The sequence below is a fragment of the Panthera tigris genome, chromosome A3 (genome assembly GCF_018350195.1).
Source record: "Panthera tigris isolate Pti1 chromosome A3, P.tigris_Pti1_mat1.1, whole genome shotgun sequence".
NCBI classification, from domain to species: Eukaryota; Metazoa; Chordata; class Mammalia; order Carnivora; family Felidae; genus Panthera; species Panthera tigris.
Window position 1 is genome coordinate 113429768 of NC_056662.1, and position 27513 is coordinate 113457280.

At 36.8% G+C, this 27513-nt stretch overlaps 1 protein-coding gene across 2 annotated transcripts in view; it reads right to left on the reverse strand.

Annotated features, from left to right (window-relative positions):
• The window catches only part of SPAST (spastin), a 51314-nt gene that overhangs the window by 18635 nt on the left and 5166 nt on the right, over positions 1 to 27513 (reverse strand). Inside the window, exons 2-7 of one of the 2 annotated variants that reach the window (XM_042982210.1) lie at positions 16041 to 16124; positions 14025 to 14108; positions 7580 to 7675; positions 1836 to 2023; positions 1125 to 1258; positions 565 to 658 (exon numbers count right to left, since the gene is read on the reverse strand). In XM_042982210.1, coding sequence (XP_042838144.1) covers positions 565 to 658; positions 1125 to 1258; positions 1836 to 2023; positions 7580 to 7675; positions 14025 to 14108; positions 16041 to 16124 — 680 coding nt within the window. Of the gene's footprint in view, positions 1 to 564; positions 659 to 1124; positions 1259 to 1835; positions 2024 to 7579; positions 7676 to 14024; positions 14109 to 16040; positions 16128 to 27513 lie in introns of both variants that reach the window. The other variant, XM_042982209.1, reaches the window with a different exon arrangement.

Below are 27513 nucleotides of genomic sequence, written 5' to 3' on the forward strand. Positions count from 1 at the left end.
ATTTTTTTTAACGTTTATTTATTTTTGAGACAGGGAGACAGAGCATCAACGGGGGAGGGTCAGAGAGAGAGAGACACAGAATCTGAAACAGGCTCCAGGCTCTGAGCTGTCAGAGAGAGCCCCGACGCGGGGCTCGAACTCACGGACCGCGAGATCATGACCTGAGCCGAAGTCGGCCGCTTAACCGACTGAGCCACCCAGGCACCCCTGTTTTTTTCTTTTTAAAAACATCAAATGGGGGCGCCTGGGTGGCTCAGTCGGTTGAGCGTCCGACTTCGGCTCAGGTCATGATCTCACGGTCCGTGGGTTCGAGCCCCACGTCGGGCTCTGTGCTGACACCTCAGAGCCTGGAGCCTGCTTCAGATTCTGTGTCTCCCTCTCTCTGACCCTCCTCTGTTCATGCTCTGTCTCTTCCTGTCTCAAAAATAAATAAAACATTAAAAAAAAAAAATCAAATGAATTATATGAATTAATCAGTCTAGCACAGCTCACACATTTCTTTACTGCTAGTATGGATTCAGCAATGAATGATGCTACAGGAAAATGATAATATAAAGTGCTTACCTCAGGCCTTAGAGAAGGAAGAATAACAATTTCTTGCAAGGCTTGTTTTGCCAACTCTTGTCCAGCTATATCATCAAATTTAACAGCTGTTCCACTAAGAAAGAGAATTACAGTTAGCTCCACAACAAAATATGCTTCAGTTACTACCATATGAAATAAAGTTATTTTTTGGAAATAGTTATTTTTATGTTAACTGTGAAATTATAATTAAATCGGTAAAACAATGGTTTTCTGCATTTACTGTAACTGAAAACATAAAAATTAAATAAGTATATTAGACAAGATACTTTATTTTTTTAAGTTTATTTGAGAGACAGACACACACACACACGGAGAGAGAGAATCTCAAGCAGACTCTGTGCTGTCAGCATGGAGCCCAATGTGGGGCTTGAACTCACAAACTGTGAGATCATAACCCGGGATGAAATCAAGAGTCGGTCGCTTAACAGACCAAGGCTTCCAGGTGCTCCTAGACAAGATATTTGTTATCTATTTTACTTATATTAAATAAATTCAAAACTAAAACCATTAAATGAAACACTTTAGATGGCAAAACTTACTTGTCCACAATTTCGTTCATTATAAGGTTAGCAAGGTTGCTGTCCACATTCCTAAAATTCTTCAAGTCTTTCTTTTTGCGAACAGCAGTTGTAGGGGTAGAAGGTTTATTTGTTCTGTTTGTTTTTGGTGTACTCTTGAAGGACACAAAATTATAATGTAAAAATACAAACAACAGTTTTCACAAGTAAATTAACCTCAAAGTTCACAGAATTAAAAGCTTAACAATAGGAAAAAGGTTATAAAAAACCCAAAACTGTGTATTTACTCCAATGCAAAATGGTATTAACTACAGAACTACATTTGGCATGAAGTGGGCTTACAAGAGGATTTAACACAGAAAGATTTAGATACCATAAAATAAAAAGACACTATGATAATTTTGATTATTGTTAGAATTCTAACAAAACTCTGTGGTTAATGTTATAAAACATGTACATATATTTAAACAACTGAGTAACAAATTTAAAATGAACTCTATAGCATTACATAAAACAGACTGGATAAGCAGTTTACTACACAATACCGAATTAGGTCCAAAGGGAGTTAAAGTAAGATTTACTTTTTAATAGCAAGTTGTCCTTACAGATTTTTTTCTTGTAGATTAAAAAAAAAATTACATTCCGCTTGTATAAACTTATCAATGCTTTAAGATATTATAAAGTATTTATTATTATCTTAAGCAAGCAATTAAAGTTACTATCTCCAAATACCTTATGAGTTCCAGCTGCAGGACCAGGTCCCTGTCTCACTCCAGAAACCATGGATAAACCACTACAACTAGGTGCTCTGTGGTGGCCTGAAAGACCTGTGGATCCAGTTTTCATAACTGTTTTTGAACGAGGCAGTGAATTACTAGTGTGTGTCAAGGGATCTTTTCTTTTCGGAACAGCTCCACTTTCTATCAAAGAAAAAGTACAATCATCATGGATAGAAAACTGTGGCTAAACATTATAAAATAAAGATGGGTACAAATTTGCAAAACTAAGCTAAATACTATTTTTTTTTACATTAGCAATATTTCAAAATAAGATTTCAATTAGACTATCTACTAGGGTGGTCATGGGGTTATCACTTGGCAGACAAGATTACGGGTATTTAGGTTTTTCCTTTTCCTGATGTATAATAGTCTTATAAGGAATATTTATTTGTAATAAAAAGAACCACATTTATTTGTGGGGACAGGAGGAGGACATAAGAAGATTACCCAAAGTTGCTGAATATTTAAAAAACAAAATGCAATAAAGGCATTAAAATTATGTTGTAGAAGAAGTGGGGGGGTGGGGAACACTGCATTACCTTGTTCCAAACTTTCAAGACTATAAAATAGTATGAAAGTCCACAGTCTGTGCCCACCAAAGGAAACAATCAATTAATTTAATATCAATCAACTTTTAATTTAAAGGGTACAAAGACGTGGTTTTTATATGCTGAGTATTCTATGTGCTGTATATATGTAAATAAACACATATAAAACATTTTCAATTAAGCTTAAAAGGTTACCTGACCTATCTATATTGCACTTCTACATACGTTACAGGCTTTCAAATGTTCAAGTCTTACTACTTCTAATATTTTTATATACTCCCTAACAAACATCAGTTTATTAGTAACAATGTTTACAGTAAAGACAAATGTTAAATCAGTCAGCAAATTAGAACAGCCTAAAGACAAAAACCTTATTTTTGTGTTTGTCATCAAATCCAAGTGTTTTAAGGAAACTCAAAGGAAGAGAACTTTAGAGTAGAGAAAGGTGATCAAGAGGTTCTTCCAGTAAATAAATGTAAAGTTCTGAACCATATGTTCAAAGAACTAGTGGACAGTGACCCTAAAGGACAAAGCAGGAAAGCAATCTAGAAAAGGGGAAAATAATAAGGAAAGCAAAGGTGTGAAAAAAAGAGCAAAATCTGCTCTTATTGTCACAAACTGAACAAAGCAATGTTTACTTTCATAAAATTTAAGTCCTGGACATGAAACTAATACTGAAAAAGTCACCAATAAAACTAGCCAAGATGTCACAGAACTTAGGAAATGAGTATCTGTCCCCCACCCCAAAATAAAAAAGCATGTGAGATAAGATAAAGATTCATTTCAGAGGGAAAAAAGGAGAGGGAGGGGTGCGTGAGTGGCTCATTCAGTTAAGCGTCTGACTCTTGATTTTGGCTCAGGTCATGATCTCTCAGTTTGTGAGTTTGAGCCTTGTGTCAGGCTCTGCGCAGAGCCTGCTTGAGATCCTCTCTCTCCGTGTCTCTCTGCCCCTCCCCTACTCAAGCTCTTTCTCTCTCTCTCTCTCAAAATAAATACACATTAAAAAAAAAAGAGTGGAGAAGAATTTCTTCAGACAGTAAACATACAGTCCTAAGATTGTAAGTGAATAGAAATTTCCACAAGGAACTAAGAGAACAGAAAGCACACTTTTCATAAAAAATAGCAAAAGTTTAGTAGGCAACAGAGTAGGTAGGTTCAAAACACGGTAGCAAAAAAAAAGTGTTAACCTATTATCATTAAAAAAAATTTTTTTTTAAGTTTATTTTTGAGAAAGAGAGAGAGAGAGACAGTACGAGCAGGGGAGGAGCAGAGAAAGAGGAAGACACAGAATCCAAAGCAGGCTCCAGACTCTGAGCTGTCACCCAGACCCCAACACAGGGGTCAAACTCACTAGCCGTGAGATCATGACCTGAGCCGAAGTCGGACACTTAACCAACTGAGCCACCCAGGCATCCCAGGATTACTATCTTTCTTTACAAGCCTTTCAGTATTTCTTTTCTAATCAACCTTTTGAGGTATAATCTATGAGTAATAAATTGCATCCATTTAAAGTGTATAATTTGATTGAGTTTATAAAGATATACTTTAAAGATGACAGGATGCCTGGGTGGCTCAGTAGGTTAAGCATCCAACTCTTGATTTTTGCTCAGGTCATGAGCTCATGGGTAGTGGGACTGACCCCTGCCTCAGGCTCTGTGCTGGCTGTGGAGGCTGTTTGGGATTCTCTCTCTACCTCTATCTCTGCTCCTCCCCCTCACACTTTCCCTCTCAAAATAAATGTTAAAAAAAAAAAAAAAAAAAAAGATGAAATAGCCACTAAAATCAAGATACAAAATGTTTCCATCCTACCCAAAAGTTTCTTTGTACTCATTTGCACTGCATCCCTTATTGCCCCTGGCCCTACACAAACACTCATATGCTTTCTGACAATGTTGGGGTCACCTGATTTAGTAGTTTCTATTGATCTAGGATCAAGGTCATTGAATCTCTCATATGACATCTCCAATATGCTGTTGAGGTTATCTAATAATTTTTTTTTATTTTAGCAAGTATACTTTTCAACTTTAGAATTTCCATTATCTTTATTGTATAGTATGTTATGTGCTAAGTAAGATCACAGGTTTGCTAACTGATGCCGTATTTTTTTTTTATTTAAAAAAATTTTTTTTAACGTTTATTTATTTTTGAGACAGAGAGAGATAGAGCATGAACGGGGGAGGGTCAGAGAGAGAGGGAGACACAGAATCTGAAACCGGCTCCAGGCTCTGAGCTGTCAGCACAGAGCCCGATGCGGGGCTCGAACCCACAAACTGCAAGATCGTGACCTGAGCTGAAGTCGGACACTTAGCCGACTGAGCCACCCAGGCGCCCCCTGATGCCGTATTTTAACTCTTTGAACACATTTAATAATAGCTGCTCTTAAGTCTTTGCTACATCAACAACTGGGCCCATTCAAGAGTCAATTTCTATTGACTGATTCTTTTCTTACAAAAAAAATTTTTTTTAATGTTTATTTATTTTGGAGAGAGAGAGAGAGAGAGAGAGTGTGAGCAGGGGAGAGGCAGAGAGAGGGAGGCCCAGAATCTGAAGCAGGCTCCAGGCTCTGAGCTGTCAGCACAGAGCCCAACGTGGGGCTTAAACTCACAAACTGTGAGATCATGACCTGAGTTGAAGCCGGACACTTAACCGACTGAGCCACCCAGGCACCCGTGACTGATTTTTTTTTTTTAATTTTTTAATGTTTATTTGTTTTGAGGGAGAGACAGAGCACAAGCAGGGGAGGGTCAGAGAGAGAGGGAGACACAGAATCCAAAGCAGGCTCCAGGCTCTGCGCCGTCAGAACAGCGCAGCCCGATGTGGGGCTCGAACTCAAGAACCGCAAGATCATGACCTGAGCCGAAGTCAGCCGCTCAACTGACTGAGCCACCCAGGCGCCCCTGATTCTTTTCTTAAGTAACAGTCACACTTTCTTATTTCTTTGCATGTCTAGAAATTCTGAGTTGAAAACTGGACACTACAGATAACACACTGAAGTAATATGTAGACTTTAGCATAACTATTTCCTAAGAGAGATGAAATAACTCATCCATGTGAAACATCACAGAATATTCCAGGAGTGTGTGACACTCGTAAAACAGGCCTGAGTAAGCAAGTTCATTGACTAGGACTCGATGGGTATCAAATACCAGTGCTGCATTAATTAGCTGTGCAGTTGGTAAATACCCCCATCAAGAAAACAGGATAAAACAGATCACTATGGGAGGGGGGATGGGCTAAATGGGTAAGGGGCACTAAGGAATCTACTGCTGAAATCATTATTGTACTATATGCTAACGAATTTGGATATAAATCTTAAAAAATAAAAATAAATAAATAAATATAAAAACTGATCGCTAGGGATTTGAAATAAGATGGTTTGATTTTTTAACATAGGTATCAGGAAGAGAAAGTTGCTTTTTTGTTTTGTTTTGGGTTTCTTGCATGGCAGAAAAATACAATGGGATCTCACATGTGAAATGAAGTAGAAGAGAAGCAAGAAAACAAGGCAAAGGCATACCAGCTCTTCAGGGCTAGAAAATTTTGCTGTTTACATTGGTGGATTATTAGGATCTCAAATTTATGTCTTAGAAACTTAATTATTTGTATGTGGTAAATTCTTACATTTCTTGGTTTTTAAAAAAAGTTCCTTATGAAAATGTCAGCTCTTCATAGCTGGGCTGAGAGAAACAGGCAAAATATTTATTTCTAAATTAGAAATGGTGTTTTAAATCATGTACAGGAAGGGGGGCACCTGGGTGGCTCAGTTGATTAAGCGTCTGACTTCGGCTCGGTCATGATCTTGCGGTTCGTGAGTTTAAGCCCTGCATTGGGCTCTGTGCTGACAGCTCAGAACCTGGAGCCTGCTTCAGCTTCTGTGTCTCCCTCTCTCTCTGCCCCTCCCCTGCTTGCACTATGCCTCTCTCTCTCAAAAATAAATAAACCTTAAATATTATTTTTTTAAATCATGTACAGGGAGGAAAAGGAATACAGCCAGTCACAAGGGGCTCTGTACTAGAAGACCAAACCAAAATGAGAACTCCATAAGAGAGAAGTAAAGCCAGAAGGGAACGATTTGATAACCTATTGTCTCCAGTCCACTTACCTTAATTCTTCTTTTTTTTTTTTTTTTAAATTTTTTTTTTCAACGTTTTTTATTTATTTTTGGGACAGAGAGAGACAGAGCATGAACGGGGGAGGGGCAGAGAGAGAGGGAGACACAGAATCGGAAACAGGCTCCAGGCTCCGAGCCATCAGCCCAGAGCCCGACGCGGGGCTCGAACTCACGGACCCCGAGATCGTGACCTGGCTGAAGTCGGACGCTTAACCGACTGCGCCACCCAGGCGCCCCACCTTAATTCTTCTTAATTGAAGTCTTGAAGGTTTGTATTATGTATGAATAAAGAAGACAGTTGTCTTATAGTCTAAACTAAGGTTTTTCTGCTACAAATTGAACAAAGCAATGTTTACTTTCATAAAATTTAAGCCCTGTACATGAAACTAATGCTGAAAAAGTCACCAATAAAACTAGCCAAGATGTCAGAGAACTTAGGAAATGAAGATCTGCTGTAAGCTTCTGTAGGAGTTGATACCCCAAAGTTCGTGGAAAACAAATTTAACCCATAGTTAATAATAGTATTCTAATGTTTCCCCTTACTATGTGAACTCAGCTTCAAATTTTTCCTAAGGTACTATGATAAAACGTTCATGCATAGTAATTAAAATTGTAGAATTAAATATGTGCAATTAATATTGATATTTAACAAAGAGAAATTAAAATTTCTGACTTAAAAAACACCACTTCATGAAAACTTGGTACAGGTATGCATGAAAAAAACCACAAATGCTGAAAATGCAACAGAAACAAAAGAATATTTTAATAGCTTAGGAAAATGAACCTTCATATTTTATACTCTCAAAAATGGGTGGTTGCAAAATAAGCAAATAAAGCGTGTTGAGAACGGTTATATCCTATTTGCTACATATTTATATACCATGAATGACAGGGATACTGTATTTTCAACACAGCCCTGTGAAAACAAAAGCCAACGAAATAAACCATTATAAAATCAAATCAACATTATCAAGTTATATAGGACTCTACTCTGCATGCAAGCTTTATTATCTTCCATGTTAGTTAACCTAAACCCACCTGACTGGAGATGTCCATTGCGGCATGTCAAGTTAGTACTGTCATTATAGACATCCGTTTGGGACTTGGAAAATTGCAAAACTGGTTGCAGCTTCTCTATGCAACAGAGGCAGGTAAAAAAAAGAACAAAATAAATAAAAAGCAAAAACACATTATGAAAAAATAAGATGTACATGTGAAAATAAAAAGTAATTCAAGGTGTTAGAAGATGAAGGATTTTGGCATTTATATAAAATTATCTTAAAAATATCATTAGTAAAAACTCAGACATTAAAATAGCAACAGAAGTTCACAACTGGCTATTTTCAAAATATGCTTTATATAGGTGTTGTAACCTGAAGCAGGTTTCATATTACCACTATCACCAGCAAATATTTTCTGAGTATCTAATATACCCACATCATTATGTAGGGGAATAGCCTGGAGACAAAAAAATGAATATTGTTTTTATCATCCAGATACTTCTTTAACATGGCTGGCAACTTACAACACAATTTTTTTTTTATTTTTCATTTTTTTTACAACACAAATATATTAAAAAAAAAAAAAAAAAAAGATGTATAGGAGCACCTGGGGTGGCTCAGCTGATTAAGCATACAACTCTTGATTTCAGCTCAGGTCATGATCTCATGGTTCATGGGTTCAAGCTTGGGATCCTCTCTCTTCCTCTCTCTCTGTCTCTCCCCTTCTCACTTGCTCTCTCTCTCTCTCAAAAATAAATACATTTTTAAAAAGAAAAAAAAAGACTGTTTCAATCCTACCCTCAATTTCAAGTAACGACAAATCCTCTCAAGACCCAGGTCGCTATGTCTAGCACCTCAGGCCCAGGAGGGTACCATTTTGTGCTATCTTGCCCCTCTCTATCACTGATGCACTACCATTTCCCCATTCAAGTCATCCATACTACTAGTTGACCCTGTTTACCCTGCTTCACCACTTACCAGCATGAACTTGCTTTAGCCTCAGTTTTCTGAGGGTCTCAAAGATTAAACAAAATAATATACAGGAAGAACCTGCTATGTGCCCCTATTCATCACAGGGGCCCAATTCTTACCATAATTATTTTGTTGCAGTACTCCCAACTGTCATACTGATTCTTTTCTTCTGTACTAGGAGCTCAATGAATATACGAAAAAATGTAGCACATACATACTAACTCTCCTAAACTTTCATTTCTAAGGTCAGACAAGCAGGCGCCATGCTTGGTTTATGGTACAACCACACATGCCTTTGGGACAGGTTAAATAGCAGCTACCCTTTCTGCACAAAGCACAAAGTACTGAACTGTTTTTGTATCCTAGAACTGGCTGATACAATACACCTTGGAGCTTTTTGTTGTTGTTGTTAGTTAACAGATAGGTCATCTGATTTTTCTCAATGATAATACTTTTCAAATCACTGAGAAAGAAACCATTTATGTTGGTAATAGACATAACTTAGAAAAAAACTGTAAATATCTTCTTTATCAATTAACACTCCCTTCACTGAAATGTGACAAGAAGATCACGTATACATTCATTACATACTAAACATAAAGTAACTAACTCCTTGGTTTTGATAACTAATAACTAGGAATAAAAAGCCAGAGAAGTTGTTTTGGTGTGTAGGGTTTAGATTTATAGGTGTGGAAACACACATATACACAATACTACTATACTGCTAATATGAGCTTGCTCCAATTCATTTTTGTTAAAGAAAGTAAACTTAGTTTAATGCTTCTGTTTAGAATCATTAAGGTTGTATAGATTCATTAATGATTTAAAATAAAAGCATCACCTTGCTTCTTGGCTCCCACACAACCATCCGAGTCATCTACTTTATTAAAAGGAAAATATTACCACGTAACTTTTCTGTTTAAAACCCTTTAGCAGCTTCCCACTGCCCACAGACCAGAGCTCAAACCTCTTGCTATATAACATTAAGGCCCTCCATGATCTGCCTGCATCTCTCATACTGGAGTAATCCTATGTTCACTTCTTCTCCAGCACCCTTCCCTACTTGCCATGCTATTTCTTACCCAGAACCTCTGTTCATACTGTTACTTCTTCCTGAAATGTCTTTTCTTCCAAACATTCTTTACAGCTTTGTCTTTTTGGGGGCACTTAGGTGGCCCAGTTAGTTAAGTGTCTGACTCTTGGTTTTGGCTCAGGTCATGATCTCACAGTTCATGAGTTTGAGCCCCGCATCAGGCTCTCAGGCTCTGTGCTGACAGTGCAGAGCCTGCTTCGGATTCTCTCTCCCTCCCTCTCCCTCTCTCTCTCTCTCCATCTCCGTCTCCCTCTCCCCCTCCCCTGCTCGTACTCTTTCTCTCAAAATAAATAAACTTAAAAAAGAAATAAAAGTAATTTAAAAAAGAAAGCTTTATCTTTTTTAATCTCCCCTTTAGGTTTCACTTCTTCCAGGAATATTTCTCAGACACCTATTTTCCACCTCTATAAAATATTTGTACACCTCGTCCTGCAGTAATGGTGATTCATCTATTTATGTATCTGCCTCAGCCAATATATCATGAGAGCCTTAAAGAGAGGAATGTTATATCCAATATGTCAGTATATCTATCTGGTCAACCTTCATATATAATTATAATCCTACCACTTGTTACAATTTCTCCTCATATTATGCTGGTCCAAGCCTCCATCATTTTTCTCCTAGCTTACTACAATTCAATAGTGATCCAACTTGTTCTCCCTGGCTCTACCCTTGGAGCCTATTAGCAAGGTGATCTTTTCAAAATTTAAGTCAGAGAGGTGACTGGGTGGCTCAGTCAGTTAAGCATCTGACTTCAGCTCAGGTCATGATCTCACGGTTTGTGGGTTCAAGCCCTGTACTGGGCTCTGTGCTGACAGCTCAGGGCCTGGAGCCTGCTCAGATTCTGGGTCTCCCTCTCTCTCTGCCCCTCCCCTGCTCACACTCTGTCTCTCTTTCTCTCTCAAAAATAAACATTTAAAAAAAATATAAGTCAGATTATGTCATTCCTTTCCTAAAAATCCTGTAACTGCTCCTCTTTTCAGAGATGGCAAAAGTTCAAATCTTTATGGTGGCCTATAAGGCCCTGCTTGTTAGGATGAACCTCCCTGCCCCATCAGTTCTCTTACCTCCTCTCTACCATACTCTCCTGGCTGGGGCACACTGCCCTCTTTGCTTCTTATCAGACACACCAGGTATGTTTTCTTAAGGTTTTACATCAGCTCTTCTCTCTGGACCATTCTTCTCCCAGAGACCTGCATGGCTAACTCCTGTCATCTTTTCAAAGAGGGTAATTAACCATCCTATTTAAAACTAAAAGCTCAAACCACCTCCCATCCACTCCTAATCCCCATTACTATGTTTTATTTTTTTCTTTTTTTTCCACATATTTATCATCTTCCAACATACTGTATAACTTAATTCTTTTTTATGTTTATTCCCTACTGTCAGTCTTCCCCCTGCTGGAATAAAAACTCTATGAAGGATGGATCCTTGTCTATACCCTAACATTTATATGTAGAACATGGTAATCACCCAAAAACTATTTGCTGAGGGGCACGTAGGTGGCTCAGTTGGTTAAGCGTCTGACTTCAGCTCAGGTCATGATCTCGGGATTTGTGAATCGAGCCCCATGTGTGGCTCCACGCTGACAGTGCAGAGCCTGCTTGGGATTCTCTCTCTCTCCTCTCTCTCTCTCTCTCTCTCTCTCTCCTCCCCCGCTTGTGCACTCTCTCCCTCAAAATAAATAAACTTAAAAAAAAACAAACAAACATTCGAGGGGTACCTGGGTGGCTCAGTTGGTTAAGTGTCCGACTTTGGCTCAGGTCATGACCTCATGACTCGTGAGTTCAAGCCCCACATTGGGCTCTGTGCTGACAGCTCAGAGCCTGGAGCCTAGTTTGGATTCTATGTCTCCCTCTCTCTCTGCCCCTCCCCTGCTCACACTCTCTCTCTCTCTCTCTCTCACCAAAATAAATAAACATTAAAAAATTTTGCTGAATTACTAAATAAATTCAGTTAATATCATTGGCACTGTACCTGGTACAGAGTAAAGATTTAATAAGTGGATGCTGAATGAAGCTATTTATTTTTTTACAAAAGGGTAACCTCCAGGTATGCCAAAATTATTTATTTATGGTTAAGCTTTGCTCGAAGGCTTACTAACTTGAATCTAATATATATGAACTCTTCCCATTTTATCAGAGAGTCTGCATCCTCTCTAACCAATCTGTAGGCAGAACTCTTAGTATGATTCTCCATCCTAACTAGGTAACTACTGGGCATTCCACCTCTGAAAAGTTCCATTTCTCAACCAATACGTAGTATATAAATATGCTCTACTATGCACGTGTGCACAACTCTTTTTTACTGTCTTTGGTAGATACAGTCCTAGACTTTGAGATCTCAGAAGACAGGAATATGTTGAGGCCTCTATTCCACCTCTTCTTTTTTAAAGGAACCTCTTGCATGAACGGGCAAAGAGCACTTTTGAGGATGACAACAGACAATGACATCCAAAATATTAATTCTTTTAATGCCTAGCTTGTTATAGATTCTCTTTTCATCCTAGCACAAATAAGAAATTACAAAGCCACATTAAAAGACAAGTCTATAATAGATGAGATGCTTCCAATAATTCATCATATCACATCTTCAAAAGATAAATCAACCAACTCCTAATTACTCAATTAGAAACATGCTACTAAATGTGCCATAATTAAACTTAATCTGCATTATAGATATGATAATTTGTACATATAGTGAAAGGCATTATAGCCAAAACATAGAAAATACCAAGTAGAACAATTATTTTACTACAATAACCTTTGATATTATATTTAATTTTACTTGATACACTAGTGATCTTCACATAGGAAGTAAGAAGACAAACTCTGTCAGCCATAGACACCAGGCGAACATTGCCTTGTTAATTACCTGAAAACATTAAAGGCTTCTTTTTCATCTCTGTGGGGCAAAAAATTTACCAACACAATGGGTCATATAAGAATGAATGAACGAATGAAATATTTACATATGCATGTGTAAATACATTTTTCCACAAAAGCAAGGTGGTGATTACAGATAGACAAGGAGGTGAATAAAAACCAGCATTTTTGAGTACTTACTATGGTCTCTGTGACTGTCACAAATATAGTGAGATAAGTATTATCTATTAGCATATTATAAATGAGATGAAAAAGGCTCAAACATGCTAAATAACTTACCATAAATCACAGAGTAATAAATATATAAGGTCTATCTGTTTACCAAATATATACTTCTATCAAAACAAGTTATGGTACAGAATCACCCAAGAAGGATGGATTTTAGTTCCACTTTGTTTTAGGGGTAGATTTACCTTAAAAAAATAAGTTTAAAATCTATACCTTCAAAGAGAAGATGAAAAGTTTCTCTTTATAGACCTATTCAAACTGATAAATGCAGGAAGAATGACAGAATTATATCACTAAGCATCAGTCATCAATTGCTACTACTATCACAAAATGCCAGAAGTACTGACAAATAAGCATACAACCACCTATCACATATCAGAACTTGGATATTAAAAGAGACATATCGTATGAATCTTCTGGAGATCCTGATTCAAAAAATTACCAGAAAAATACTAAGTTATTCAATTATGAGATACTAACTAAACATTATATTATGCATTATATTACATTATATTATATATTATATATAAATTCTATTTGGACACTAATCATTTATTTGGCTATGATTTTTTTGTTAATATTAAAAGAAATATTGGTTATTTTTTAGATGTGATAATGGCATTTGATAATTTTATTTTTAAGGCATTTTTAGAAATACAATAGGAAATATTTATAAATGAATTAAAAAAATGTCAAGAATTTGTTTCAACATAATATGAAGGGGGGAAAGTGGGTATATATGCTACCCACTTTCCCCCCTTCATATTATGTTGAAACAAATTCTGTACATATACATATATACATATATACGTATATGTATATATACACGTACACACACACTGGAGTTGGCAAACTTTTTCTGTAAGAAGCCAGATAGTAAATATTAAAATATTTTAAAAAGCTATATATCAAAAGGCTTTGAGAGATTTATGATCTCTGTATCAGCTACTCCACTGTCACTGTAGCATAAAAGCATCCAGACAGTATCTACAGGAATGAGTAGCTGTGTGCCATCTTATAAAAATAGGTAGTGAACTGGGTTTAGCCCATGGGCTGTAATTTGCCAGCCCTTGAATATAGATACATCAAGACTGACTAGGAGTTGATAACTATTAGAGCTGAATGATGGATAATTAATTCATTATACTCTTCTATTTTGTATATGTTAGAAATTTTCTGTAAGTTATAAAAAAAAGCCTAGAACACATTTTTAAGATTGATCTATTTCCATCTAATTTTAAAGTTTCACTGAACACACATTTCAAATACATCTCATTCCAGTTATACAATTTATTAAGTGATACCTAGAAGTTGTAAACGGTCCTTGGCCATAACCAAATTAGTCATCATTTTAGCTTGAAGGCGTCTAGCTCTTTCACACTGTTCACCTGAAAGAACAAAGAGGAAAAAAAGTGAAAACATCTACATTTCCCTACTAATATTACTTCAAGATAAAATATTATCGGGGCACCTGAGTGGCTCAGTCGGTTAAGTGTCTGACTCTTGGTTTCAGCTCAGATCATGATCTCACAGTTCATGGTTTCGAGCCCCACATCGGGCTTCACACCACGGAGCCTGCTTGGGACTCTCTCACACTCTCATTCTCACTCTCACTCTCTCTCTCTCTCTGCCTCTCCCCTGCTCTTGCTCACTCACTCTCTCTCTCTCTCTAAATATGTAAATAAACTTAAAAAAAAAAAGAAGATAACATATTATCCCAACTAACCTCATGGAGAGTCATAGTCTTTATAATGAAAAGAGTATCTTTAAAAAATCAGTTACATTCCTTTTGATGGTTTCAGATCTACTGTTGTATTTCATGGATTTCATGTGTTATTTCATGGATTTTGAAGCATATCTTTTCCCCTACATTTAAAAATCTTTCAAACTGAGATGGGTTTTACAACTAGTACCAACTTACTAAAGCTATCAGCCAGGCTGCAGTCATACCACAGTCTGTCATTGCCTGTGCGTGAACAAATTTGGTCATTGATGTTAATATTGCTGTTACAGCTTTGTCTAAATAGGATGAAGACAGTACATTCAATAAGGTAAAAGTCAAATTCAAAGTGATGATAAGAAGAGAATGTGTCATATTTTAACTGACACTGTTTTTTCTCTTAGTGGTATAATCAAAGGCATTTTCGATTCAGTGAAGTACCATTTTTCTTATAATTTATTTTCTTCTAGCTCTTCTTCTACACAACTGACAAGGAAGAGCAAATACATTCTGTACATAATTCATAAAGTCATGCTCATAAACTCATGAAAAGTCTCAAAGGCCTAACCTCCCATATATACTTGTTCTATTCTGCTCTCTTTTCTATAGGACACCAGTAGCTAGAGAAGTAGTCAAAAAGGGCAAAGAAAAAAACCTGGCAGACATTAGACATGTTGCAATTACTGGGGATGAGATGATGTAAGTAGTAGATATCAGCCAACCAGATAACAAATATCCCTGGGTGGACTGATCCATAAGGCTAAGATTCTCATCCTATATAATTTTTCCTTCTGAATTTATTTTATCTTGATAACTAAAATATTTTACTTATTTTATAGTGATACCCACATACTGCACAATAGTCACAGCATAGTATTTTAGAATTCAGGCTCTGAAGTCAGATTGCCTGGGTTCAAATCTTGACTCTACCTACCACTTGCTAGCTATGAGACCTTAGGCAAGTTACTAAACTTCTTGGTACTTAAGGTTATTTATGTAAAAAGTAACAGTAATAGCAGCAGCCTCAGAGTGTGGGGTTGTGGTGAAAATTAAGAGATAACACACATGAAGCACACACACTGATGCCTGGGCACACAGCACAGTGTAAAATAAATGCTGCCTATATAAAGATAATATTAGACTCTAATTTTTAATTTTAGGTGATAGGAAAGTAAAGATGAAAAATAATTGCTTTGGTTTTAAAATGCCAAGTGTACATCAAAGTAAGACATTTACAGCTCATATTCTAACATGCAGTCAAGCATTACCCTTAAACACAAAAGGGAGTCTGATTAAACCATTCCTTCCTGCCTTGACAATGAGGGAAGGACCAGTTTCAAAACAGAGCTAAAAATGAGGCTAAAACATCTCCAACAGTGGGTCCAAGGAGGACACAAGTAATATCCTGGTTTTTGTCAGAATGCTATAGGTAATCAAGTTTGAACACAGGTAATAAAGCATTAACTGTAAGTCTATACACATTAATAATAACACTTAAAAATCTGTCAAATACTTTCAGTAAGTAGCTGGATCTGAAATCAGGGCAATCACATGAATATTATTTGGGATGGCTACCAAACAAATGTAAATAAAATCTTACCTTGTCCTGTAACTATGACAGCTATTCCTTTTTCTAGTTCTTCAATACCTTTCTTATACCATTCCACAGCTTGCTCCTTTTGTCCTGCTTTAAAACAGAAATAATTATTTGTATATATACTAGGCATTACATACTAGAATATACTAAACATTTCCCAAATCATGCTGTTATTAGATGATATATGAAAAAGAGGACTGTGATCAAATAAATCTGAGGAATATTACTATATGACCTCTTGGTACCTTTAGCATCCTAATGTGTATACATTTCCCAAAGGGGAGGTATAGACATCAATATTTCTCAAAATTTTAGGGTTGAGTCCTTTGTTTATCATCTCATGGTATTGATGCTTGTAACCACTGAAATACTGTACTATGGAAAGAAATTTTAATTAGGGAGAATTTATTTTAAATAATGGTATTGAAAATACATACAGTTAGAAAACATAAACCTGATTTCAATAATGGGGGAAAAAAGCACTATTTAACCAACCCAATTGTATTCAAATCGGATGTAATTTGTTCATTGTTGGGTGCCTCCTTTTTGGAGTTAGCTTTTATTTTAAAAATGATTGCATTATGAGAACTGATACATGAGATTACAAGTATGGCATTTAGTAAATGTCTATTTTCTTTCAAACAAATGACTGGTTTACAACATTAATTCTTGATCCAAGTTAAGCCTAAAAAAGACCTAAAAATTCAGCATAATCAGTATGTATCAATTTGTATGTAGAATATTTCTATAAAGTGTATGTATGTAAAGTGATAACAACCACATGCAAATCTCATTGTTTTTGAAAATTAATTTCTTAGTCTTTAGAATCTGAAAAGTGGCACAGAGATACAGTAAAGGTGGAAATCATCTATCAGAACTAAGTTTTTCTTTTTTTCCCAACTTACGTCCCCATTTAATCAAACAACAGTTCCCATGTCATTCCTTAATATTATCTGAAATTTCAAAGCCAGTAAAATATCATGACTCCCTTGATTAACAAAAGTGAAGTAGTCTTACCAGAAGCACCACACACAACTAAGTAATGCTGTCCCCTTATGAATGTGTACCACCTACTCCTTCCATCATCCCCCAAATAAATCACTAACTAGATTCAGCCCCTGGGATGGGGTAATTTCTTACTAATTGTAGTGCCACTAGTATTTCACACAGCTTCTAGGCCAGAATAATGACACATGAAGAAATTATTAAGCATTTGTTATAAGGGTGGGTGGCTCAGTCGGTTAAGCATCCAACTCTTGGTTTAGGCTAAGGTCATGATCTCATCGTTCTTAAGTTCGAGCCCCACATGGGTCTCCATGCTGACAGCATGGAACTGCTTGGAATTCTCTCTTTCTCCCTCTCTCTGTGCCCCTCCCCACTCACTCTCAAAATAAACTTAAAAAAAATAATTTCTTACGTACCAATTCAATTCAAATTTCTTACCATCCAATTCAAATTATTTGGATGCTGACCTTCCTATTTTTTTTAATAAAAAAACCTATTTACATGTACTTTTGGTTTTTTAATTTGAAAAAGAGGGAGGGAAATTATAGAAAACAGTAAAATAGCATTTACATTCTGAGTGGTGGGAAATGATAACAATGTCACATTTGCTTAAACATTTTTTTTCATAAATTACAATAATAGATACAAAAGAAGTTCCTTTTTTGTGCCTCTTCCCATTTCCAAGCTCCTTTCCTTTCTAGAAACCACTATAATATATTCAGTGAGTATCTTTCTAGTACATGTTTTTCTATTGTACCTATTTTATTTGTACCATTTAAAAATTTTACATCGCTTTTGAGTTCTATGTTGCCATATAGAGATCTACTTCATTCATTTTGACTTCTATATAGTATTCTTTAAAAAAATTTTTTTTAATGTTTATTTATTCTTGAGAGAGACAGAGACAGAGCCTAAGCGGGGGGAGGGTCAGAGTGAGAGAGGGACACAGAATCCGAAGCAGGCTCCAGGCTCTGAGCTGTCAGCACAGAGCCCGAAGTGGGGCTCAAACTCACAAGCTGTGAGATCATGACCTGAGCTGAAGTCAGATGCTCAACCGACAGCCACCCAGGTGCCTCTCGATATAGTCTCCTTTATCATCCTATAATTTATTCGACTATTTTTCTATTAAAATATATTTAGGTTATTTCCAGTGTCTCAGTATTTCAAATAATGCTGCAATAAACATGCTTGTACCTGTCCTTGTACGTATATGTGCCAATTTCTCTAGGGTATGTTTAAGGGGTAGAATTAATGAGTCATAGTTCAGTTCATTTCCATCCACCAGAAATCAACAAACTACTTTTTGAGAGTGCTTGCACCAATTTCCACTCCTAATAGCAGTGTATGACACTTACCACTGGCAACATCCAAATAAATGTTTTAAGGAGGCTGAGTAAATTACTATCTGCAAATGAAATGACTGATTACAGATAAATTCACGTGCTCAGTACTCAATTACCTAACATTTTTTGATAAGAGGTAGTTGATTTGCTGTATTAATTGAATCTCTAAGTCAGTATGATAGTAGAAAATGCATAAATAATTATTACAAGACTTATAAGTACAAGACTACTGGAGAAAGGATAGATATATAGGTCAGTAGAACAGAAGAAAAAGTCCAGAAATAGACCCACACGCATAACATGGATTGACTTTGACAAAGATGACAAGGTAAGTCAATGAAGAAAGAACAGCCTATTCAAAAAATGATGCTAGAATAACAGCCCTCCATATAAAGAAACCTTCATACAACATAGAAAAAATTAACTTAAAATGGATCACAGACCTAAATGTAAAACCTAAAACTACTTAATTGATAGAAGAAAACAGACAAAATTCTTTGTGATTGTGGCTTAGGCAGAGATTTAGAAGATAAAAATCACAAACCTTAAGAGAAAAAAACTTGATAAACTAGATTGCATTAAAATTAAAAGCTGGGGCACCAGGGTGGCTCAGTCAGTTAAGCGTCCAACTCTTTATCTCAGCTCAGGCCTTGATCTCACGGTTGTGAGTTCAAGTCCTATGCTGGACTCTGTGTGGAGCACGAAGCCTACTTTAAAAAAAAAAAAAAAATTAAAAGCTCCTGCTCCTTAAAAGACAGAGTTAGACAATGAAAACACAAGCCCCAGACTGAATGGGAGAAAATATTTGCAAACCACTATGTCTAAAAAAAGACATGTAACCAGAATACATAAAGAACTCTTACAATACAATGATAAAAAAAAATTATCCTCATTAAAATATAGTGGGCAAAAGATCAAATAATGTATACTTTATCAAAGACAGACATAACTCGCAAAGAAGCGCGAGAAAAGATGTTCAACATTATTAGCTTTTAGGTAACTACAAATTAAAATCACAAGATCTCACTAAGTACCTAATTTAGAATGGAAAACAATTCCAATACGTCAACTATACCCCCCCCCAAAATTTTTTAAAGCACTTAAAATTATAAGACAAAATAAAAATGGACCTCAATATACTTGGAAGGGTGAATACAAAGTACAGCCACTTTGGGAGAAAGTCTGATAGCTTATGATATTAACGTACACATGTTTACCACACAACCCAGCAATCCCTTCTTCTTTGTATTTACCCAAAGAAATGAAATGAAAACATTAAAGACCAGTACATGAATGTTTATAACAACAGCTTTATTCATAAGAGCTAAAAACTGGAAACAATCTAGATGTCCATCATTTAGTGAATGGATTAACAAAATGTGGTACATCCATATGTAGAATATTATCCAGCAGTAAAAAGGAACAAACTACTGGTAAATGTAGGAACGTGGATGAATCTCAAAAACATGCTAAACGAAAGAAGCTAGACACAAAAGGCTACAGACTGTATGAATCCATTTAAATGACACTCAGTGAAGACAAAACTATAGGGACAGATCAGATCTGTGACTACCAGGGGCTAATCGAAAGGCAAGGGGACTGATTACAAAGGGGCACAAAGTAGCTTTTGGAATGATAAAACATTCAGTATATGTTGTTGTTATGGTTACCCAACTCTTTGTAAATACTCACTTAACTACACACTCTTAAAAGGGTTCAATTTTACTGTATGTAAATTATACCTCAATAAATCTGACTCTTAAAAAGTGCAATACTCTTGGGGCGCCTGGGTGGCGCAGTCGGTTAAGCGTCCGACTTCAGCCAGGTCCCGATCTCGCGGTCCGTGAGTTCGAGCCCCGCGTCAGGCTCTGGGCTGATGGCTCGGAGCCTGGAGCCTGTTTCCGATTCTGTGTCTCCTTCTCTCTCTGCCCCTCCCCTGTTCATGCTCTGTCTCTCTCTGTCCCAAAAATAAAAAAAAAAAAAAAACGTTGAAAAAAAAAAAATTAAAAAAAAAAAAAAGTGCAATACTCTTAACATTTATGTAGAAGTATATTCATTGTGGCTTAGAATATTACACCTGAACTACAATCTTCATTACAAGATTAAAATACAAAAATTAGAAAAATATTTTTAAAACATCTGTTTAAAAGGATCAATGAGTTTTCAAAACAGTGAAAAGTACCAAAATTTGTAAAGGTACCATTTCATATTCATTAGCATGAATTACTAAAATTACAAAAATTACTAAAATATAGAAAGGAAAAAGGCCAACAGAGGTGGGTCTACTTTCTACTTGAAGCAACTGCCAATTCTGAAAGCAAAAGTGGCCAAGAAACTAAGCAGAGCTTTCAGCAGACTCATAGAACTAAATTGACAAAATGCAAATTCCAGGACATGTCCAGAAAAAATAGTGGCAAAGCTTCCAAGATTTTGGTTGGGACCCTGCATTACTGAAGAGTTAAGAACTAGACCAGCCTGCACAATGGCTAGAAACCATACTTAAATCACTTCACTACCTTTACCCTGAAAGTAAGGGAAACTACAGCCCTTACCGTCCACTGATCACCCTTTTGACTAAACTGTGGCAGAAAAACCAAAGCTTCCAATGGTCTCTAGCACAGAAAAGGCCCTCATTACAGTTCTTAGTTTCCTTTATACATTGTTCTTAACTCTATAAACCCAAGTAATACTCAAACTCAACCAACCAAACTGTACCAAGTCAAGAGAAGAGTGGGGTGGCAGAAACTTACATTCACTGTTGTAGTTGAAATTATTAGCTAATAATTTTAACTACAAGCAAACTACATAATCTATGGCAGTGACCCAAAGGTCAAATATTGTCAACTACCTGTTTTAGTACATAAAACTTTACTGGATCACACCTACTACATGAGAATTTTGAGTAGCTGTGACAACTTAAAATATTTACTAAATATTTACTAAATTCAACAACAAAAAATCAAACGCAACATAAAAACTGACAAAGGACATAAAAAGACATTTTCAAAGTAAATACAGAAATAACCAATAAGCAAATGAAAAAATGTTCAACATCATAAATTAGGGAATGCAAATCAAAACCATGATGAGGCATTGTTTCACATCCATTAGGAAGACTATTATTTAAAAAACCCTAAAACTAACCAATGTGGAGAAATTAGAAACCCTTGCCCACTGGTAGTAGCAACATACAAATGGTACAACTGATGTGGAAAAGTCCCTCAAAAAATTAAACACAGAATTACCATATGATCCAGCAATTCTACTCCTACGCAGATACTCAAAAATACTGAAAGCAGGGAAGCAAACAGATACCTGTATATTCATGTCCATAGTAGCATTATTCACAATAGATGGAAACAACCCAAATGTCCATCAAAAGACAAATAGTGAAACAAAATGTGGTGTGTGTGTGTGTGTGTGTGTTTGTGTGTGTGTGTGTGTGTGTATATATAATGGAATATTAGGCAGCCTTTAAAAGGAATGAAATCTGGGATGCCTGGGTGACTCAGTCGGTTAAGAGTCCAACTCTTGATTTCAGCTCATGTCATGATGTAATGGTTCGTGGCAGAACACCTGAAGTGTTCTGCACTGGCAATGGGGAGCCTGCTTGGGATTCTCTCTCTCTCTCTCTCTCTCTCTCTCTCTCTCTCTCTCTCTCTCTCTCATGCTCTCGCTTTCACTCTCTCTGCCCCTGCCCTGCTTGCTCTCGCTCTCTAAAATAAATAAATTTAAAAAAAGGAATGAAATCTGATACATACTACAACATGGCTGATGAACCCTGAAAACATTATGTTAAGTGAGGCAAGTCAGACACACAAAAAATACCGTATGATTCCATTTACATAAGGTACCTGGAATAGGCAAATTCATACAAACAGAAAGTAGAACAGAAATTACCAGGGACGGAGGAAAGGGGAGAATGGAGAAGGGAATATAGGTGGAGAGTTATTATTTAATAGGTACAGAGTTTCTGTCTGGATTGATAAAAAGTTCTAGAAATTGGGGCGCCTGGGTGGCTCAGTCGGTTAAGCGGCCGACTTCGGCTCAGGTCATGATCTCGCGGTCTGAGTTCGAGCCCTGCATCGGGCTCTGAGCTGTCAGCACTGTTTCAATTCTGTGTTTCAATTCTGTGTCTCCCTCTCTCTGACCCTCCCCCGTTCATGCTCTGTCTCTCTCTGTGTCAAAAATAAATAAACGTTAAAAAAAAAATTTTTTTTTAAAAAAAAGTTCTAGAAATGGATAATAGTGATGGTTGCACAACACTGGGAATGTATTTAATGCCACTGAATTGTATACTTAAAATGATTAAAACAGCAAATTCTATGTTATCTATGCTTTACCACAATAAAAAAATTACTGGGGCACCTGGGTGCCTCAGTTGGTTAAATGTCTGACTCCTGATTTCAGCTCAGGTCATGATCTCATGGTTCATTAGATTGAGCCCAGCATTAGCACAGAGCCTGCTTAGGATTCTCTCTCTCACCCTCTCTCTCTCTGACTCTCCCCCCACCCCACCCCCTGCACGTGCACATTCTCTCAAAATGAATAAACTTAAAAAAAATTACTAAATGGCCCATTATAAGCAATTTGCTATCCCTTGGTATACAGCAATGAAAATGAACAAAACTACTGCCATGTGCAACATCACAGAATAATTGACAAGCATTTATTGATTTCATTGTAAAGCTCAAGATGGGGAAAAACTGACCTATAGTGTTAGAGTTAGGATTTGTAGATACCTTCACAAAAGATGGGGAAAAGGAGCACGTGGAAGATGGAAGAAAGCATGACAAAGGCAGGCTTTTTGAAGTAATATTCTATTTTTTTAAATGTTTTTATTTATTTTTGAGAGAGAGAGACAGAGCAAGTGGAAGAAGGGCAGAGATAGAGAGAGAGAGAGAGAGAGAGAGAGAGAGAGAGAAAGGAGACACAGAATCCGAAGCAGGCTCCAGGCTCTGAGCTGAGCTGTCAGCACAGAGCCCCACATGGGGCTAGAACCCATGAATCACGAGATCATGACCTGCACTGAAGTCAGACACTCAACTGACTGAGCTGCCCAGGTGCACCAGTAATATTCTATTTCTTAACCTGGTGGGGTTTCAGACTGCTATGTTCACTTTGAAAATTCATTAAGCAATAAAGTAATTGTGCACTTTATATATAAGTTAATCAAAGTTTACTTAAAAACTAAAGAACAGGAGAAGATCAGATATATTGATATGCAAAGAGAGTCCCAATACATTGAAAAGGTACAGATCAGTTTATTATAACATTTGTTTCCTCTAATGAATACTTACATTTATATTAGTAAAATCAGATAACTTATTAGCAATCATCTTCCCAAGGCTAAGATTACAGAGGATTTTCACTCCCTATATTTGTTCATTATTTTAATTTTTGAGTATGTGCTACTGTACAAGCAACAGAAATACTAACAACATCCGTCTTTAAATTGATGTAAGTCTAGGGGTACCTGGGTGGCTCAATCAGTTAAGGGGCTGACTCTTGATTTCTGCTCAGGTCACAATCTCATGATCTGTGAGATTGAGCCCCATGCTGGGCTCTGCATAATGGCATGGAGCATCCTTGGGATTCTCTCTCTGACTCTTCCCCACTTGTGCTCGCTCTCTCAAAATAAACAATTTTAATTTAAAAAATATAAATAAATAGAGGTAAATATAGTGGACTAAGTTATGAATTATCTACTTCATCTTTTTCATTCATATAGTAGTAGTACCCACACTGCCAGAGGGAGGGTCAAAACAAGAGTAGTTTGAGGTAGAGAGAGAGGATATGTGTTTGCAGTAAGTAAGAAGATGGGGACATAAGTCCTCGCTCATCATTTAAAAAAATTTTTTTACATGTTTATTTTTGAGAGAAAGAGAGACAGCATGAATGGGGAAGGGGTAGAGAGAGAAGGAGACACAGGATCCAAAGCAGGCTCCATACTCTAAGCTGTCAGCATAGAGCCCGACGCAGGGCTCGAACTCACGAGCCGTGAGATCATGACCTGAGCCGAAGTCGGACGCTCAACTGACTGAGCCACTCAGGCACCCCATTGGTCATCATTTAATAGCAGTATGACTTTGGGAAAGTCAGTCAATCTCTCTGAGCTTTAGTCTCCTGACCTAAAAGCAAGATGACATTTTTTTACCTAACCGAGTTATGTCAAAAATCAAATGAAATAGGATATGTGACAGACAATACTTTAAATAATAAAGAAGCATGTAAACATTACTTTTACTATTTTTATTACACTTAGTACATTTGTTGGTTGACTAAATCCTTCTACTTCTGAACTGCATGCACAGTTGTACGTTCTTGAGTTTTCCTCATTTAAGTTATATAAAGCCACTGCTTTTACTTGTTTAGTCCTTAGTATACGCCTACAAAAAATTCCAGGGAACAAATATATTCATTTTCCTACACAATTTTCTGCTAGCAACTTGCAAGTGTCACAATTGACAGAGTAACAAGTATCTTTAAAAATCCTACAATAGAGTTTATTGTGTGCTAAATACTAAGAAACCACAGGGACCATGAAGCATCAGCAAATAGCCCCCAGATTAATTCTCTCATAGGTCACTATCACTGGAAAGGACACTTAATTTAAAAATTTTTTTTAATGTTTATTCATTTTTTGAAAGAGAGAGAGCACGTGCATACACACGAGTAGGGGAGGAGTGGCGAGAGAGGGGACACAGAATTCGAATCGGGCTCCATGCTCTAAGCTGTCAGCACAGAGCCCAATGTGGGGCTCAAACTCATGAACCACAAGATCATGACGTGAGTTGAAGTTGGACGCTCAACCAACTGAGCCACCCAGGCGCCCCTGAAAAGGACACTTTCTACTGTGTTTTAATTCAGCAAAAAAGTCACACTTGCATTCACTTTCTAACTTCAAGGTTTATTTCTAAAGTAAAAACTTATTTTCCAGGGCGCCTGGGTAGCTCAGTCGGTTGAGGGTCCAACTTCGGCTCAGGTCATGATCTCATTGTTTGTGGGTTTGAGCCCCTGATCGGGCTCTGTGCTGACAACTCAGAACCTGGAGCCTCCTTCAGATTTTGTGTCCCCCTCTCTTTCTGTCCCTCCCTGACTCATGTTCTGTCTTTCTCTCTCTCAAAAATAAAATAAACATTAAAAAATATTTTTTAACTTATTTTCCCATTTAATTCCCATGTTTTGAATTAAAAAGTTTTGAATCCCATGTAAAGAAATCATTTTGGTTGTGGACATTTTCTTTAAACCTTAAGAATGCCAATTAGTTTATCTTTTTAAAAGTCTTTTGTATTTACTATGGGTAGTGGGTAAGTTTAATTTTTTTCAGTGCATTTTCTCTATTTTCCAAATTCTCCACAAAAAGCTTGCATTACATTCATATATGAATACAGAAAGATTGGGGCGCCGGGGTGGCTCAGTCTGTTAAGTGTCGGACTCTTGACTTCAGCTCAGGTCATGTTCTCATGGTTCATGAGTGGAGCCCTGAATCGAGCTCTACACTAACAGTGTGGAGCCTGCTTGCGTGCTTGGGATTGTCTCTCTCTCCCTCTCTCTCTACCCCTTCTCTGCTCACGTGCATGTGCCCATGCTCTCGCTCTCTCTCAAAATAAACTTTACCAAAATTTTAAAGAAAGTACAAAAACATTAATTTTATCTCTTTTATAATAAGAAGCTAAGACACTAAGTGAGCTTAGGCGGAGACTTCCAACTTTTTTTCTGAACTAAGGGTCACAATTAGCAAAAAGATTTTTATATCACTCTTTAGATAATTCTCTTTCTTTCCCAAATGTAATTTACACTGCACTTGTGTCCTAAAAATGGTAACAGAAACTAGGTATGAAGGTTTAAAACAATGTTCTAACATAACCTCTAGGAGTTATAATTTAAGAGGATTGTTGAAATTAAAAACAGTAGTCTCATTTTCTGAGGACCTACTAGGTGCAAGCACTAAGTATTTTCCAAACATGGTCTCAGTATAGTAAGGAACTTGCCCAAGATCTTAAATAGTCAGAATTCAAATGCCATTTTGGATATTAGGCGCTGCAATTAAGGGTAAAATTAGACCCTCAAAGCTAAGGAAGAGGAAAGCAGTCCCTAACACCCAGGAGCTGGCCTAGTACTATTAGTATCAGCTAGGGTCTGGTGTAACTAAGAGTTGATCTGGCATTACACCTAGGTCTGGTGTTCTTTTGAACATAAACAATTTCATACAACATTAGCATCAGATAAGGCTACTCTATGATAGTGATGGATCAAGACAAACACAAGACACAGACAAAACATGAACACTGTCCAAGCCATGAAATACCAAACACCCCCCTTTTCAGCCTAATGAGTGCTTCTCAACCAGTAACAGCTTTAGCCTTATTCTATTCTTCCCTCTTCCTAAATCACATTTAATCACACTTAATCATAGAATATCTTCACCTCCTCATATCATCCAATCCAGAGTAAAACTCTACTTCCTTAAAATCCTCCTCAAAATCACCCAATACAAGCCCAAATCCTAGAGTAAGTTATTTCCAACACCCTTTCCCTAGGATGCCATGGTTTCCACAGCGCACGTTCTCCCTGCTTCAATGATAAATTGCACCTGTTCAATTACAGGTGTGTGTTCCTAGTGATGGTTGACTGAAAGACATTGACAAAACCCACTTAAAAACAACAGTTACTTCTCTTCCTCTCTATTGTAGCATAAAGTATCTGTAGAAGAGCTGGAAAGATACATGAATAAGTTTAGAATGTCTATGCTCTACCTAGTTAGCTGTAAAACAAGTCTCCAAGATAATCATAGATTTTGCTATTTTTCTTTCTTCATTGACCAGAAAGAACAACTGCTGACATGTGAGTCTGCTCAAAGTTTTATTCTATAGGATATCTAGCATGAGCAGTTAATCCACAAAGAGAAAAAATAGGCTACATTAGCACATTAATAATTTCACGGGTATTATATAGGTCAAGGAGAATTGTAAGTCAGAAAAAGAGGAAACCATTAGAAAAATAGAGAATCCATACATTGCTAGAAGTCAAAAGGCCAACTACTGGATTGGATGGAGCACGGGGAATATGATAGTAGAAAAAAGAGGTAGGAAAGGTTAGGGAAGATCCTTTGTCAATAATTTAAT